This window comes from Pterocles gutturalis, unplaced genomic scaffold, assembly GCF_000699245.1.
Source record: "Pterocles gutturalis isolate BGI_N339 unplaced genomic scaffold, ASM69924v1 scaffold53431, whole genome shotgun sequence".
NCBI lineage: Eukaryota > Metazoa > Chordata > Aves > Pterocliformes > Pteroclidae > Pterocles > Pterocles gutturalis.
This window is the reverse complement of record NW_010107489.1, coordinates 1,326-20,479: the sequence shown is the minus strand read 5'-3', so window position 1 is coordinate 20,479 and position 19,154 is coordinate 1,326. Positions and strand designations below refer to the sequence as shown.

At 38.9% G+C, this 19,154-nt stretch overlaps 1 protein-coding gene across 1 annotated transcript in view; it reads right to left on the bottom strand.

The window, feature by feature from the left end:
• The window catches only part of LOC104472415 (chondroitin sulfate proteoglycan 4-like), a gene marked incomplete at its 5' end in the record, with an annotated part of 25,259 nt that extends 7,723 nt beyond the window's left edge, over positions 1 to 17,536 (bottom strand). The window contains 7 exon segments of the mRNA XM_010088096.1: positions 2,987 to 3,118; positions 5,347 to 5,545; positions 10,995 to 11,171; positions 12,130 to 12,600; positions 13,433 to 13,787; positions 13,789 to 16,991; positions 17,373 to 17,536. Of these exon segments, the coding sequence (XP_010086398.1) occupies positions 2,987 to 3,118; positions 5,347 to 5,545; positions 10,995 to 11,171; positions 12,130 to 12,600; positions 13,433 to 13,787; positions 13,789 to 16,991; positions 17,373 to 17,536 (4,701 nt within the window).
• Positions 17,537 to 19,154: the final 1,618 nt, after the last annotated feature.

Below are 19,154 nucleotides of genomic sequence, written 5' to 3'. Positions count from 1 at the left end.
CCTGCTGTAATATTCAAAGAAAAAATATAGTAAGCACACTGAAGAATAGGGATGATTTGCAAGCCACTAGCAACATCAGGATTCTGCCTGTTCACATTGTAGTTGTGTGCTGGTTCAAACCACATCTGCTTTGAAACACAGTTGTTATAACGAAATGAGATCTCTGGCTCTGCCTGGTTTACCCTTTTTACCTTCCCATGCCTCTCTGTCTCCATACTGCTTTGAAAAGCAAAGCAGTCCCTCAGGTCTATAAAAATTATGGCACTCTATATCTAACTTAAGAAGTCTTCCTCCTCTTTCTCTCTGTTCTTTTCCCCTTTTTGTGTGACAGGCAGAGAAGGAAGCCTGGCCTTGTCCTGTGCATATAGCAGATGTGGTCAGGAATGGACAAGTGAGAGCAACAGTTAACCAGACCATGTGTATATGCAAACACAATTATTTCTCAATAACCTCCTACTTATGCAAATCAGGTCTCGTTGCCTTAACAGAGTAACTCACAGTAACTCTCAAACACAGCCACACTGCAGTGATGGAAGTTACCACCCCGATTTTTTATAAACAAATCAGGTTATCCCACCACCACCATCACAGTGCAGGGAGCTGAGGACAGATGATGTGTGCCACAAAGTCCCTGTTTGTTCCTAACAGACCTGATCTCACTCACTGCACAGCACAGGCTGAAACAGTCTAGGGCCACAGACAATGAAGTCTCTCATGTCTCCCTGTAAAATGGGACCTTCCCCCAAACATAACCTTCTTCTTCACCCACTTCCATCCTGAGACTTGAGAACCTTTTCAGCACCTGCAGGAGTTCTGCTCTGGTCTGACATCTCAACAGCGAGAGGAATGTTACTAGCCAGCCAACAGACTGGGTGAAGGAAAGAGAACTGAGAACACCATCTGCTTGTTCCCAAACCTGGGAGCAGAGAGATCGTAAAACCAACCCCACCGAAACACAGGGGAAACAAACAGAGATAAGTGAGGAAGACACACAACAATGATGGGTGATGCAGAGCACAGCCAAGCTAATCCATACAAGTAGAATGCAACAGCATAAAGCCACTATTGGTACTTAATAATTTTGGTATCCATTTTTACTGCCTATGTTTTAAGATTTGATAAGTGCTTTGGCATGAGCATTCTGCCTGAACAGTTATGAATCATCTCATCTACTGACTACTTAGACAGCTCTGCTTCCGAATACCTACAAGCCAGGCTGCCTGTCCTTCTCAAAGAGGAACTCAGCTCATTCCTTCTTTGAGCAATTGCTTCCCTGAAGAGAGCAAACCATCACACTCTAGATACCTAGCATAAAAAAACTCACATATCTAGCAGTCAATTTATTGAACATACTGAATAAAATAAGCTTCAGCTGAAGAGAAAAAAAATCCACAAATTGTATAAACAAATCTGGTATATCCAACACAAAAGAAGACAGCAGTACATGCTCTAATAAAATTGCAGAACAATATGCTTGAGAGAACAGTTTACACCCTGTCATGAAGACATGGCAAATTCTTCACAATATATTCAATTTCTACTTCCCTAGAGAGAAGATTCTTCAAGTTGTCTCAAAATTAAGTTTTCCTGCAGTGCTATAAAGTATAACAGGACACTGGCTATTCTTTATATGTGTGTTAACCACTTGGCACCATCATTGTTGTCATAGTCATTTCACGATGAGCAAGTACAGCTGAAACACATGGAGCTCCAGAATGCCTTTAAAAAGTATCATAAAGAGAACAGGTGAAAAAGCTAGTAATACTTTTTAACACCAAAAAAGGAATTTTGCTAACCCAAAGTAAGCAAGAATTCAGGAAAAACTGTAGGCTTAGATGAATACAGCTTGCAGTGCTAAAAGAAATATTGTATTTTGCAAATTGGAGAACTGATAGTCTAGAGATCTCCCCTCCTATGAAGTATCAGACATACTTTTCGTACAATTACCTTTGGCTTAAGACAGAATTCCTGTAAATCCCTGTGCCCGAGGCAACCTTACACACTGAAATCACAGATTAATAAGCTTTGTAAGTGGATTTATGTGAATCCCATTTATATCGACTGAATTAGAACATCATGCCACTACAATCTCATTTTTTGTTGCCTGTGTTTTAAGTGTCTTTTGTTGCAAGCCTTTGTTTATGCAGTTTATATTCAGGAAGTTTAAGAAACTAAAGTGCTCCTCTTCTGTATCAAATTAATAAATCAAGGTACAGATTCATACTTATAGAGCTTTACCAATTCTCAAGCTCTTTCTGGTTGTACAGATCACGTTCAGAGCAAAAATAAGGTAGTCTAATCTTCGTTTCTCCTTTAATCCTGCAATTAATGTTGGACTACTAACTCAATGAGGGATTTCTCTTGCCAATGCAAACCAGTAAATGGCTCCTTAACACATCAACTCCTACAGGAGTATGATTTCAGTAGAAAATACTCAGCTGTTGATAGAACTAGTTCCAAATGCACAAATATGAATCAAAGTTTTTCAGTTGTTCCGATTCATCAGTGAGTCTGTGCTGCTCTCCATAACTCAGCTCAAACAGTAAGAAACCAAACTAGCAATTTGTCAAGTTTATATGTGCTATTCAGAATACCATGGACACAAGCTTTACTCTGCTCTTACCAGGCAAAATCACAACCAACTAAGATACCTCTAAATACATGAATGTAATATAGAGCTTTTAAACAAATCAGAATGGGGAATGTTCAGAGCTTCCTCAAACAGAGTTGTCACACTGTGCTTATGTATTTCACTGCCAATTTCCATGACTCCAAGCAGACACACATAACAAAAAGTTAAAGACTACAAAACAATAAAGAAATATGTTGTTTGAGAAAACATAACTGTTCTTTTAAAAATCAGACAGATAATGCTCCCAGGTACACCTGTCTATAGTTTAGCCACCTAGCAAGCTATCTGACAAATAGCCATATATTACACAATTTTTTCAAGCGGACAAAATAAAGATAATCTTCAAAAACAGACCTGGAAAGACTCCAAGCCCTTTGTTCACTTCAAGGCTAATGACTAGCGTCTGAGCTGTGATGCTAAAAATCTGTCGAGGTGCAAAGTTCAAACCGTCTGTTACCTGAAAGCTGAAGCCTCCAGACATTGCTCCTGTAGAAAACAAAAATGTAAATTTATTCTTATATTACTCTGTTTGTCATCCAAAACATACAAACATACACTGGACACCTTTTGCTCTTGGCTACTGTGAAATATGTCCAAAATTATCCTGAAGCAGTTTTTGATCTTAATTGGAATTAATCTTAATTAGAACTAAATAAATGAATAATGCAGTGAACACCCTCCCAATGAAGAACAACTGGCTGCTGTTTACACTGAAGGGCAGACATCTCTTAGACATAAATCAGCAATATCTCTAACTTTCTTTCTTCACTGACTCCAGTGAAGCTGAAACCAAGTTAAACTTAGGGAGACAATGATTCCCAAATTTTCTATTCCTTTTACATATTAAGAGGGACCAAAGTGCTTAAGTAGTCATATTTTGGCAAAGAAGGAATTTGGAGAGAAAAACAACTAGGATGTTCTTTCATTCTGATTTACATTTAAAGGACTGAATCAACTCTCAGGTAGTTTCCTTCGCCTCTTCACTCGGGTTCAGCTTTGCTGAAGAGCGTTATGTTGTCACAGCTTAAACTATTTCAGAGGTTATGTGTACTCATAATAAATGCACATTTTTTTCTTTAATCTTAGGACCTGTATGTACTTTGGCACAAGTGATAGCAAAATACCTCCAGGAGCCTGAGTGGATTCTTATAAAAATACATCTCTTGGAACTGACTTAACTGAGGTGCACAAAGCTTCCTGAATCTTGCTTTAACTAGAGGCTCCCCAGATTGCTTAATTAGGTAGAAAGAGAAAACCAAAATTGAAACAGTTGCAATAGTTACCACTGTTCTTCCGCTTGCTTTGCCCAATTTAGCCATGAGATACTGGATGTACTTTCACCTAAAGATCAGCACTCCTTGCCAAACTATAATTTAACATATCAGAAGAATCAAATGTGGGTTCTGAGATTATAGTTAACAACTCCCCTAGGCAGCGCTCTTATATCCAGCCAGGCACTGAAGCAGCTCTGAAAGATCAGGTCACATTGCTTTTATTTTAAAAGATTTTATTCTCTGATGTTTTCGCTTGATAAAAATGGACAAATATTTGTCCATTTAAAAGGCACTGAGGAGTCTACTATTCGCCTCAGGTTGGAAAAAAAAAAAGGCTTACTTAGCCTCACTTGCTTTTTTGGCTAATAAAGGTCAACTGCCCGACTTATACAGACATTTTGTCACTGGCAGAGTCAGGAACAGAACTAAATCCTGAAGTGCTGCGTGGGTGGGGCATGTATTACTTTATCCCAATTAATTTTTCAAGGCATATCTGATCAGAGGTGATAAAAAGGACACCAGAAAGAGGATTGCAAAAACTGCATCAAGCCTCATGAAGACACAGCACAGATCTGGAGTGACTGCTGCACCCAAGAGAGCTCTGGAAATAATTCCAGCCTGCCTTGGAGCTGGCAAGAGAGTGCTGTACCTCTTCCATCTCCTTCCCCAAAACTGGTTTATTCCTTCTTTAGTACCTCCTTTGTTCTTTCAGCTGAGGTAACAAGATAATAAAGCTGGAGCAGGAGAAAAGCAGCTATGGCCCTGTAAAAGCTGCACCTCTTCCTCTGGCTGGAACCCTGCTGGGATGTTCATTCCTGCAGCTTCCCAGCACTGCTACTCAAGGATGCATGAAGCTGCCCTGACTTCTTTTTTTGTTGCCCACACATTCTCACTGTAGCAGCAGCACAAATAACCTGATCTCTAGCTCTGGTCATTAGCAGAAAAGAGTCAGTAGTTAAAGCTGAGTTCCTTCACAGCCTGAAAGAGAGGTTGACATCACCCAGACGAACGGTAACTTCATTGCCCAGAGCTGCTCAGGAACACAACTACACCATGGCAAGTATCTGAGACTATTGGTCCATGAACGGCTCTGCACTGTAACAAAACAGAAAGGTTTCTGGAGATTCACAATGACAATGGTAAAAAAAATGGATTTCATATCTCTGAAAGCTGCATGGCAACACTTCCCTACTGCAAATCTGCATTCAGAAAGAAGGCTGCTACCAACTGAACCACTAATACTCCAAGGTTTCTGGGTGAGCGCACATTCAAGTAGTCATCCGACCCTTTCCTGTTTAGTTCATGAGATCATGTATCCCATAACCAGTGCTCTGAGATTTTAGTGACATTACAAGGAGATCTTCAAAAAGATTACAAACACAAATATTTGCACAGGAGCAGCATTTTGGTAACAGAGGTGGTATTTTTGAAACCACATACCATTGTGTACAAATACCAGCTGCCCTTCAGTTATATGAGCCTGGGTAAAACTAAGGATGTTCTTGCTTGGAGAAGACTTCAGAGCCAAGTGCCCATTGCTAGGTGGGGTAACGGAATATATCAGTTCTAATGGCGAGGAGTCCTTGTCTTCTGCACAGAGGTCATCGATAGTTATTTCTGTGACTGAACCCACCCAGACCTAGAAACATAAAAATAAAATAAACATCACTAATAAAGAAAATGCATACAAAAGAAAATCAGAGGGAAAAAACCTTTAAAGAAAAAGAAAGTATAAAGATTCATGCTGTGCAAAACTAGCAGCTATGACAGGTCTTCTTACTGTCCATCCAAATCTCTGATCATGGACTGGTATAGTTAATGCTGGCAAATGGTTTTCAAAAAACAAAGCCACGAAATAATACAAGCAAACACACCCTACACCAGTTTGAGTTTTAGATAGCTGCAGCACGAGTGCTCTGTTTGTCAGGCTCTATCCAAACTCTTACAAACATAACAAAATTTTATTTTGATAACTGAGTCAAGGAGCTCCTTTCCAACACATACATATGAATATTAGTGTCATGTACTTCAGAGCAGGCAAGGCATTCAATATGATCTGTTTTCAGTACCAGAAAAGAAAAAAGAAAAACAGCTTGGGGAGAGCATAATCTCTCATATGAATGGAACACTTCTTATAGCTGCATTATTACCTTCTAACAACATGCACTAAAGGACTTTTCTAGCGCACCAAACGACACACAGAAGTGCTCAGTCCAGTGGGACACGAAGGAATAAACACCGCCAACAGCTACTTAGCACTTTGCAAGGTCATGCTTCCAGTCAAAATAGCTAACTAGTTTCTAGAAAGGTGGTATAAAACCCATTACTTAATTCTACTAAATCTAAATGTCCCCTTTTTTCTAGCTTAAGATATGCAGAAACTGCAAGATCCTTCTTTTGAGCAGAAAGGACTGCTGTCTGTGCTTCATCCATATCTCACTGGATAACTTCTTGTTTGGAAACAACAAGCAAGAGCTCCTTTTACTCTTCATCTTTGCTGTATTTATTTGCAATTACAGACAAAAGTACTAACAAAGAAAAACATATTTATCTCAACATGAAATTCCTAAATATTCTATACCTCAATACCAATTCTTTCCATGCAGAGTTTATATCATAGCATACAATCTTAAGAGCCTGTGCCTTTAAAAACCTCAGCTTGAGCTTCAAAACACATACCACATTGTCGCTTCCTGTCTTCCTAGGGACATAGTACACTTAACAAATACCGGGTAGTAACATCACATCATACGGTTGAAGAGGAAATGTGATACTTGACAAAGGGTGTTTTACCTCTGCCAAAACCAAAATAAGCAATCACAGATTTTTTCCCTAAGTATTAATTTTACTTTTTAATAAAAATCATGGAATAAAACCTTTTAAAGCAACTGGGATTTTTGTCATGACACTTCAACGGAGGAAAGATTTCAGACAGTACTGTGTCAAAAAATACGTGCCATGGAAAGAGATACTAAAATGAAATTATATGTGTTTTCTAATTAGAAAAGAAGTTTGAAAAATAAGTTGTGCTACATTTTATAATAGAAAACAACTTGCTGTTTTCTCCCTTGAAATATATGTTTCTGTAATGTCATTACTACTATCCAAGTTTGATAAAAGACACTACCTATGAAAACACAGGATGGTAACTAATAGCAATAGCTGACTTATTGAGCAGCACCAAATAAGCATATCAGTGTCACTGGTTTTGTACTGAGACCTTTTACTCACCTCAGCAGCACTTGATTCATATTATTCTACACAGAAAATAAAAGGTCACCTAGAGAATATGCAAAAACATTAAGAAATGACTATGCAAACACGTTATTACAAATGACTCATTAAATATCCTTGAGTTTCAAAATTTTTTTCTCTTGGTAAAGGAAAAAATGAGCTTTTTTTCTACTAAGTCAGTGTTTATTTCTATTGTTCCAGTACACTAACACACAATGCTTTTTAAATTACTGTACATGACCTCCAACACGATCCTTGAGGAATTAAAGGAGATACAAATGCTGAAAAGGGCTGCAGGGAAGCGGACACTCAGAATACTGCAAATACTGTAAGTGTCTTATTTTCCACACGTGGACTCAAGTCCTCCTTGAAGAGCACCATGAAAACTGTATCTGAACTTCCAGAATGTAGCAGTACGCTAACTTTGCATGCGCCTAACACACGCCACAGGCATGGTCCAAAAAAAGGTTCACGACCCTGCCCGATGGGAAATCATTCATTCTGCTCTACTCACAGCATTCAGCTTATCAGTTATCTCCTTGCATGCTACATACAGCCACTCTACATTCACGGCCATTTTAATACTCTGATGAGTGATTTAAAGTAAATAAAAAACATCAGTGTTTGAATTTGGTTTTAACAAAAATCTAATTCTAGGAAAATACCGCCCTCTTGTGACAACAGGAGGATACAGTCATTTCACAGCATCACTACCCATAAATACATTTAAACACATACATAAACGCAGCAAATAATCCCAGGATAGTGACTTCTTAAAAAAAATATGCTATTTCCCTTCCCCATTCCCACCCCAGAAAAAAAAATCACCATAGAACCTGTGGAAGTTTTAGGAGATTATACCTAAATGCTGTAGAGTTTCTAAATAAACATATCCCTTATGCACTTACTGGTCTAATGAAAAGGCTGTAAAATTAAGTGCAAGGATTACTAGCATACACTACAGAACCTCTCAGGACAGTAAAACTTTCTGTATATCATATGTTATGTTAAAGTAAATACTACAGCATGTCATACATTCTCAGCCAAAAAAAAAGCCCCAAACCAAACCCCTAAAAACTTCACTTACTTTCACTTCCTAGAGAAAAACCTGAAACAACTCCCAAAATGTTTGGTTTTTTGTTCTCCTGAAAGTCCCCTCATGATGTTCATAACCTTGATGGTGTTCATAACTTTAGTAACAACAGACAAGGTTGTTTGAAGAAGGGATGTTATGGATGCTTCAGAAGTGAAGGAGGTAGTGTTGAAGGACTCATTCAGCATGTGTGCACATGCCCAACAGTTTCTTGCATTTGGCTAGAAGCCCCATGATGAAGGCCAAAATTAGCCTCCATACATCCATGACAACATCACTGGCCACATAATGCAGCTCTCCACAGAAGCTATTTCTCAGCAGCAGATGCCATATGCTAACCTATTTTTCAATTGTTCAGCAGTTCTTTCTAACTCTTTATATCAAGCTCTGCAGAATTTCCGAGATGTTACATTTCAGTCCACTCAGATGGTCCTACTGGACTTTAGTTTGTGCCGTACTGGTCCCTCATTTTATACTTTTGTAGATTTTGTATGTTTCCAATCTTTCAAAGATATAAAAGAGCTACTCCCTTTTTAAAAGCAACTCACAGTTTATCACTCAACAGTCACCATTAGCAACGTCCTTGAGGAACACAGTCTGCTTGAATAGAACATTGGGCCAGCAAGTATCACCCTACACGGGAATGCCCCGCTGATCTCAATATTTAGCAGGACTAAGAAAAATCCTTTTTCTCCCACCTACTTGGGATGTGCAAGTTTGCTCTGAAGGAGGATCATCTCAGTGTATTCTTCCCAGCATATAACTCAACCGCCAGCTTTGTTTTAGTCTGCAGATGAATCCAACATATGAGTGCATATTAGTACCCACTCATGACAAAAACAAAGGTTATTTCTCAGCAACAGCTTACGCATGACCAGCAAAACCATCGGCACAAAGGCAGCATCCTGGTTCTGGATATGCAAACTGCCTCCTCAGCAAAGAGGACCAACTTTAGCTAGGTTAAGCTCTGCTACCATTGTTCTTGGGAAGCCTAGACTTACAGATATTTTTAGAAAAATCTATATGCTGCACTGCAGTGCACTGCCCTACCTCAATTCTGTTAACAGACTGAAGTTCAATGCCAGTAGTGCACCAGAAGGGAGACACAGAAAAATTTCTGACTGGACATATATGCCTGTCATCTGTGACAAGACAAGCATTACTACACGCTGTGCTGATGTCTATACAGTACCACGGTAATTATTTTAACCAGGGAAAGTTTTATTCTGTACTAACAAATGCTTGTGAAGTGAGTCTGCCCTTCTGCCAACAGTCTCTGCACAGGGCAGGGTGTCCTCCATTGTGGGTGTTCGCAGATTATCATGGATTACCTGCTGTCATTGCAAAACTGCACAATACTACCACTACCACTTTTTAAAAATTACATCTTTTCTCATGTGAAAAGGATACATACACAGCACAAGGTTATGATCATTTACAGTAATCCATTCTCCCTCTGCAACACACAACTAAATATGTAAAATTAAATGCAAGTTTTAGGTGCCACCAATTGTAAACTGCATCATACAGCACTGGGGATGATGTAGCCTTGAAATAGCCTGCTTAGCTTATTTCAAACCTATTCCTCAATATCTTCTCTGTCTTGATGCCTCTCAGATGGTTTATTGTGACCACAGCTTCATTAGCTGACCCATATCCATTCCATTCTGCTTTTTAGAGTTACGTAATTTGTTTTTACTCATCAGATCTCCGATTGGAAATCTTTACACACAGGGGCTTTTTGGTTTACATAGGCACAGAGTCCATAATAAACTGGTTCTCATTATTGAGTGCTATTATAAAACAAACAGGTAACAATCCTATAAATAAAAAATACAGAAATCTGAAAAAGCACTGAAATCGAAATGACAGTAGTGACTTTTTTCAAAGATCAAAAGATTAAAAAGCCAGCTATGGTTATTAAGAGCAGAAGGTAGCATCAGTCAACAATTTTAAAATTTTCTTCAGGAATTGGGGGGGGCAGAGTTAAATTAGTTAGCATATCCTATTTTAGCTCACAGTATAACACAGTAATAGCTTTAGTGTCTGATGACCTCTAACACCATAGATTTTCACAGATTGCAGTGTACTATTCTTAGCAGGAACTTTTAAAGAAAGGAACATTCCTGTTTTGTAACAGAAATACCCAACACATAGCCAATTCTCTAATTAAGTGACAGTGAGAATGCTGCTCTCTTCTCTTGTTCCACCGGATATCCAGAGAGGAGCAGGCAGTAGAATGCACCTCAGCAGGTCTGACTCTTTGGTACACTTAATGGCAAGAGGCACAGGGTCTGAAGGCTGTGCAAAGACAACAGTGAGACATTTGCACCACATAATCACTACTCTTGGTACTTTTCTAAGCTACCAGGTTCATTAACAGCCCTCAAGATGCCCTAGCGAACAACACTAAAACACAATGATCCAGGTGCAAGCCATCCTACCCCACAAGCCCTATGTCAGTCCAAGAAATGTCAGCTATCTCTAAGACGAAAAGAAAGCTCAGTCAGCCTTCTAGATAAACTAGATACATTACAACAGCAGAAAATGTTCTCCACGATGACTAGAATCTCCCTAAATACACATTACCCAGGTACTGCCTCCCTTCATTAACACTGATGTATTTAAATCCCAGGACCACCATTTATTATATTGACTATCCCAACAGATACCAACTTAATACTCTATTAATGAAGCTGCATTAATTAAATGGTATCATGTTATAAATAATTTTAACATTTGAAAATGTTGACAAACATACCTGAAGAATTTTGTTAACTTTTATAACAGGAACTTCATCATTTACTGCAGTAACTGTTACAAATACAGTTTGGGGCAAGCTTCGTTTCCACAATTCCGTGTTATTTACTATCACAGTAAAATTGTCCATCAGTTCTTCACTGTCATCATGAACATAGTAGATTAATTCTTGTTCCATCTGAAAAATATAACAACCTGAAAAATCAAAGAGGCTAAAACAAAATGAATGCCACGTTAAAAACACAAAAATATGCAAGTCTAGTTATGCTCCTCTGTATTTATTGCCTCAACTTTTTATGACTTATAAGACTTTATTTATGCTCATATCTGATCTGTACCTCTACCTTTGTTCTGTCCACAACAACAAATTTTACAGCTCATCTGTCCATTTTTCTGGACAGAATATCTTAACACGCCACTCTTGGCAATCCCCCTCCCTCCTGAAGGGAAAATCACAGAATCACAGAATGGTTTGGGTTGGAAAGCACCTTAAAGATCATCAAGTTCCAACCCCCCTGCCATGCACAGGGACACCTTCCACTAGACCAGGTTGCTCAAAGCCTCATCCAGCCTGGCCTTGAACACCTCCAGGAATGGGGCAACTTCTGAATGGAAAATTCAGTCTCACTGTATTTACCACAACTTTTCCTGGAATCTATAAACTGAACCTAGTATTAGTAGATGGTAACTTATGATACAGTTTTACTTCTTAGAGCTAAAAGACTGAAAATTAGCTTTTCATGCATATACCAGCTCTCTGTGAGCAAAGACATGCCCTAAAAAAAATTTTTTTTTTTCACTTTCCTCCTTGTTCAATCTACACACCATTCCCTCTGGTCTTTTCAAAATGTATCCACAGCCTGTCCATCTTAGATTTCCAGAGTATCAACAACTCTGCCTGAGCGCGAGAGGCCCATCAGTCTACTGTGATTATAGCACAGTGGATTATAGCACAGTAGTCTGTGTGATCAGTGGCACACAAGCAAGTGATGTGGGTCACCACAACAAGGCACCCTTCCCCCCACCTCAAATGACCAGATAGCAATGCAGAAAGACCTTCGGTACAAGGCCAGAAGCAAGCTCAGACTCATGCATCTCACCACAAATAACTAATTGTGACTACATTTGTGCATTACCTGTTTTCTGGTAAATGTGGTTAACTTTATTCCAGGAGCACGAGAGTTTTCAACATACCCATGTTTTGGCTGCTCAATTAAAATAAATTCACAGCTGAGTCCTGCAAAGTGTCTACTTGAAATTTTTAGATAGTCTTCCACCAGGGCTTTTGAGCCTCCTTCAGTTACTGTGAAGTTCTGTACTTCCAGTGGGATCATTTTGGGGATGACGTCTACAGAGATGTCTATTCCACTCACTGTTCGGACACCATTGGTCACATCCAGAGAAAATCGGTCACGTAGTTGGTCAGAAACTGTTTGCACATACTGAACTTTGCCCTCGTCAACATCTTGCTGTGTGAAACTCAAAACTGGCCTTTGGTCAGCACCAAGATAACCTTCTTCTGAGGAAAACTTCCGAATGTATCCGTGTACTGGAAGCTGTCTTACTGTGAACACAATCTCAGATGGAGAACTGTTTTCATGAACAACCTTAAATTTAAAAACATACCCTGAAATTATTTAAACAGAAACAGGAGAAATTCTATAATTCTCTTCTGAGATTTTTACTTTTAACCCTGGGATTAGCTACTTAACTAACTGGCATTACTTACTCGGGTTACACCGTTCCTAATACAATACAATACTTGAAATAGACATGCTAAGTAAATGTTACATGGGAGTGTTTTTTAACCCCAAATACGTTTTGTAAATTTTGAAAATGAACACACTGCAGAATTAATAGCCTAAGCACTGCAGACCCCTGCCTGAAACATGGATTTCAGCAACACAGCCACATGCTGCTGGAGCCCCCTGTGGCAGTTAAGGAAAAGCTACACACAGACAACGGGGAGGAAAGTATTAACCAAACAGAAACCATTTGTGACTTGATGTTTTTAACATTTTTGGTGCAATCCTTAGACAGTGTTAATTGGGCTAGCTCCAAACTCAATGAAACAAAACCTTTTCTTCCTTGGCATTTCCCACCAGCTCAACTAAGAATGATACATTATGTACCAATAATTGTCACAACTAAAACAAATATACAAGTTCAGCACCTCCAAATCTTAACTTTCTTAAGCACCAATATGTAACAGACTCAAAGACTATGTACAGTGTTTCTAACGTAACCAACTTTCCTTTCTAGAAAAGGAAGCTTACTAGTGTCAGTCTCTCCAGAATTAAGCATCCAGAATGAAGTCATGCTAGTGCAAACCGAAAGAAGTTAAAGAAGACAGAGACACTAAAGACACTGCAATGGCTGAGAAAGCAGGGAAGAAAACTTGCTAGAAGGTTGGAGAAATGGACAACACAGTTAACTTACTTGCAGTTTTCCTTTACTGATTTTAACTGGTTTTCCTTCTTCAACCAAGAGATTGTTTTTGTTCACAATCCTTGGTGGCCACTGATGACTTTCCAAATATATGCGAACATGCACTCCAGCATACAGATGGACATCTCTAGCATGGACTGTAAAGTTAAATGTGTCAATAAGGTTGTTGCTGTCATCATGCCTGTAGGTCACACACCCCTTTATCAGATCGAGTTGAGTAAAGGAATCCATCAACAGATAATTTACATATATTCTTCCATATTTTGGGAAAGAGAATATCTCATATATAAGCTCATTATCATTTCTGATGTCTTGGTTTGTAACAGCACTTAGATTAGCTGTTGTCTTTCCCTTTTTGAACCAATAAACCTGTATTATTTGCCAGCCTTACATAAGGATCAGTGGCACTAACTTCCAGAAGCAAAGAGGTATAGTGCTTGCCGTCTGTCACAAAGAGCACAAAACGCCCAAAATCTGCACCGCGGTGTATAAATAGGACTTGTTCTTGCTCCAGGTCCATTTGTTTGAATTGGTAGAGTCTGTGCGAAGTATCATTTGTTAGCACCAAGTCTCCATTGGAAATGCCACGTCTAGTATATAGCAACTGTCCATCATCAAAATCAGAATCAGGATCATGATAGCAAAGATCTGCCAAAGTCAATAATCGCTGCCCATTTCTCACTACGTTAAATACCTTATCGATTACACGTACTGGTTTCTCATCGTTCTTCAGCTGGACAGAAATGTTGAATTTAATTTCTACTGACAAAGATTCTACTTCTGGATCAAAGTTTGCCCACTTGCCTGACTCTTCACTGGAAGCTCTGACAAGAAATTCATCAAATGCTGTCTCAGAATCGTCATGCACATACATAAGGCGCTCATCACTTATATCTTTGTTAGTGAAAGTGGTGAGATTATCATTACCCTCGAATGAGCTTGAAAAATTAATGAGTTTTAATCTCCCATGCTTAGGAAACTCTATGACTTTATATTGGAAAGTTTTATTATCTGGTGTTTGCACAAATAATTTTGTGCTTGTTATTAACTCTCCTTCACCTTCAGTAACAGTTAGGCCACTGTTAGTCAAAACAATGTTTCTGAAATCTGATTTGATGTAGACTTCAAAGTCATATAAATTTGATTCCAGATACTTTGTAGAAATGAGGAATCTAAATGAATCGCAGTTGTCTTCATGGTATCTGCTCATTAATTCATATGCCACTTTTTGATCAGTAACATCTTTCTGGCTAAAAACTGAATCTTTTTTCAAAGGCTGGTCATTAAGCAGAATTTGTCCATTCTTTGGTAGGGACAGCAATTTAAAATGAAGCTCGTCTTCAGGTATTTCTAGATCTACAATCACAGCAAAAAGGTTATCTGAATTCAAGTACTTTTTCTTTGATTTTTCAATTTCTAGAGGAGCATGTTTCAATAAACTGTACCTTAACCATTTCACTTTGACTGGAAACATGTGCTCTTCACTGATTCTGTTTCCTATGCTAACTTTGAATTTAAATTGGTCAGTAACATTTTCTAGCTGAATTTCTTTAAAAGTATTACAGTATCTCACACGGCTGCGCTGAACAGAGCGTTGAGAAAAAGAGTTGACCCGCTTCCATTCCCCCTTTGAATGCTGTCTTTGGACTTCCCCAAACTGGGGTGGCTCTGTGATCTCATACCGAATCTCCAGCCCCTGAAGGTTGGCATTTGTTTCAACTGCCAGGTGCCTAGATGTGATCAGAGCTGTAACACCTTGTAGCAGTTTTATTCCCGAGTTGTTGACAACTCTGTAATCCAAAGCAACTGCCATGACACGTAACACAACAGTGTTGCTCACCTTCTCACCATCGCTCGCCCTCAGAACAATCCTTGAGTTCTTGACGCCTGTGTGGACAAAGAAGACAGTGCCTTCTCTTAAGTCCTCATTAGAAAAAGTAGTAATGGCCTTTCCAGGATGCTTTGAATTTTCTAAAAATCCTGCATCTACATTCAGATTTCCAAGCACTGAAAGACTGAGACTCAGAGGATCTGTATCCTTATCTAGAACTTTTATCAGATCACTAGTCAAACGTTTCTTTGAGTTCTCTAAGAGGAGAAGCAAGTTTCCCTCAGGAAGTGTGATCTCAGGCGCATCATTTACTGGAGTGACAGTAATGCTAAACACATACTGCTCATTTCCTTGTAAATACAGAGGCACAATCTTCTCACTGCTTGTAGAAATGGAGAAATTAAAATAATCGTAAGTGTCCTCAGAGCCATCATGGACATAATGAATCTTCCCTTGCCACACATCCTGCATAGTAAATATATTTACCTCCTGTGTTGGTTCAACATCTAGTTTCAAGTATCCATGAGAAGGTGGTTCCTTTATTTCAAAAAGAATTTGTGATTGATGAATCCCTAATTTCTGAAAGTCTAAGTTGGCTTTAATATGTTTAGATTCAAGTAAAGCTTGTCCACCCTCTAGCACAATCAAGTTACTTAGAACCAAAAGGTGGCTTTTGTCTTCCTTGCCGAGAGAGACAGAACTTTCAGGGGAAATGGCAAATGTTGGGGCTGCTTTCACAGTAGGGTTTTTTACAGCCATCTCTAAAGAAAGATTCGTATTAAAAGTACTCTCTGTTTCACATCCAGCTGAAATGTCCTTTGTTACCAGAACATTCTTCAGTGATTTCTTTTCTGAATTGGCTTTCAGGTCTCTTAAGCAACCTTTGAAGGATCCTCCTCTGGCATATTTCCCAGACAATGAGATTAGCTCTAACTTAATAACTTCTGACCTTGTGGTGTCATCTACACCACCTACAAAGACAGACCCCTTCAGAAGCGGCAGCTTACTGTGGGGAGGCAATGATTTTTTCACAGTATCTTCATCCAATGTCAGCTGCAAATATTCTGCAGTAAATTTCAGTTCGATGTAGTGCCAATAACTATCATTGACTGACCTACGAGAGGAAAGCTGGGTTCTACTTTTATGTTTTCCAATATAGGCTTTAATTAATCCATCTTCCATCTCCATTGCAATGAAATCTCCCGCTTGCCCAGGACAGTAAAGCAGCAGGCCACGTGCAGCTGAGGTTTGCAATGTATACTCCAAGATTCCCTCACCATCAACATTCCATGATGGGAAAGAAACGTAGGATCTGGAACTGAAGAAACTAATGGGTTCATCTTCACCTGCAAAGAATTCATCACTGCATCCCACCAAAACTTCATGGATGTTTTTAAATCCAGGAGAAGGTCTCAGAGGCATGAGAATGTCTACCTGATTGAACAACACATCATCAATACATCCTCGGAAACTGGGTTGCGCTCCGACAAGGTAGGGAACATCAAGTTTATTAGTACCACCTATGTAGAGTCCATAATCAATATTTAATTCATGAAGAATTCCAGGCATTTTTGCACTAGTTCTATCATGTTTATCAACTACCAATGTGACATTATCCTGTTCATGATGTAGTTCAACCAGGTGCCAAGCTAAATCATTCAGCTGAGATCTTTGCTGAGAATGCAGTACTCGTTCCCCCATGCCAAAGTTAATTCTCAACTGCAAGAGAAAGAATTTTAACTATCAAAATCCAAAGTGGCATTTTTCACAATAATATATTAATACATAGTTAAGTACATTAAATTTCGTAAATCTTCATATTAAGCATGTAATTCACAAAATATAATTGAAAAAATAAAATCCCACTAAAATTTTGTGTAGGTTTACCTACCATCAGAAATGGTAGGCCAATTTAGAGGCCAATTTTAATAATAATAATTGTAAGAAACAAATACCAAATTTTGAAATTATCAATTTATTATGTGATTTTTCCATTTTCTTAAACATACACTTTGAGAATTGTTATAGATAATAGCTTAAAGAAAAACACTAAACAATACAGGCTACACATATATTTTTAGCTATAGTTATAAACCATACCTGTAAATTTCCTGAGCGTAGCTCCATTAAACAATAATCCTTCTTCCCAGCTGCAAGAAAAAGCAGTCCATGTGGCTTGCTTGTTCGAAACTGCAACTGTAAGGATGTCTGAGAGGATGCTTCTGCTGTCTTCAACTCCACAAAGCTATCACCATAAAATGATACTGAAAGAAGGAAAATAAAACAGGAGATTTAGTCACACACAAAAAAATCTTTTTTTCTTATCTACAGCTAAATTAACCCTCTATATACTTATTATGTATGAATTAAAACAGATCTCAGTTATCAAATTCACCAGTCCAAGCAACTGGATCAGAGCCCAGTGGCCATACCAGTATGGACAAGATGTGAATACAGCCCAGTATTCTATCACCAACAGTGACAGCAGGGAATCATAATAACAGTACAATCATATTTAATACTTTCCCTCAAATACTCTATATTTTTTTTCATTTCAGGTGTTTTCCTGAGCTTGTCAGTCAGTCTGTTTTGTAACTGCCAAATGATTTCTCTCTGAAGTACTCCTCTAGTTTCTCCTTGGAAACATCTTAATCTACAACATGCTCTTATGTCTCCATTAGAAACATCCTCTGTCATCTCTGATGAGAAGACCCACAGGTCTCCTGCCATCTGCATGGCTCTCTCATATGTTGTCACCCATCTCTTTTCCAGGCTCAAACGCCCTCCTGTTTCCAGCCTCCAACCACCCCTGCTGCCCTGCTGGCCAGTCACTCAGTTCTGTACAGGCATCCTTCACTCCCTTCTCCCATCCTTTCTGCCCTGAAGAACAGTAACACCAGCAAACTTTCTCATTTGACTACTCACTGCCTTTACCATCCCCATTATTACCACACTGAACAAACAGCACAGATCCCAAGCCTGAATCCTCAAAAACTCTGTTGGTAACTTCCCTCTTACACAACAAAATCAATCATTTACCCCTCCTCCTACCTTTTCATCCATTACTTAATACACAAAGCCCTTCACTCCTATCCAGCCTCTGCTCAAAAGCCTTTGATGTTGAACTTTAACAAAAGCCTTTCGGGAATCTAAATCTCAGACACCTTTCCTGCCCCCATCAAGAAAACTCCAAGAGGTCTGTCAAGAAGAACTTACCTTTAAAGAAATCCTGCTAACCCTTCCCAAGTTGATCCTACTTACTTCTGCATCTTTGATCCTTTGTTACAGCATGTATACATTTGAATGGTGTGTATGTCAGGCTTACAGACCCCCTGGTCATTCTTGTTTTAAACACTGGCATAAAATTTGACACCCTTCAGGTACCCAGGGAGTTTAAAGCATGAAATCAGATATGACCCTTAGCAAGTAAGCAATTTCATTCCTGAGTTTTTTCAGATCAATCCCTCTAGTTGCACCCCCCCCCCCCCCCCCCAAAAAAAAAAAAAAAAGGAATTTCAGTTTGGGAATCTTCCCAATTAGCAGTAAATACCATTTCGTTTAGCTTTTCTGCAGTAGTCATGCCCCTTCCCAGTGCTTCTTTTATATTGATAACTTAATCAACTGGCTGCACAGACCCTCTGCAGGGTTTTTGTTCTTGATGCATTTAAGAAGGATTTACTAAAAGCTTTGATTCCTTCAGCTAGCTGATCCTTGACCTTCTTTTTTTCCCAGGCCTGTCTGTTTTCACATTACATCTGCCAGAGTTTATGATGCTTTCAGCTGTGTTTGTACACAATTCTTTAAGGATGCCACCAGTTAAATATTTATTTTGCAGCTTTCAGTTTCATTCTGAGACAATCTTCTCATTTTATCACAATTCTT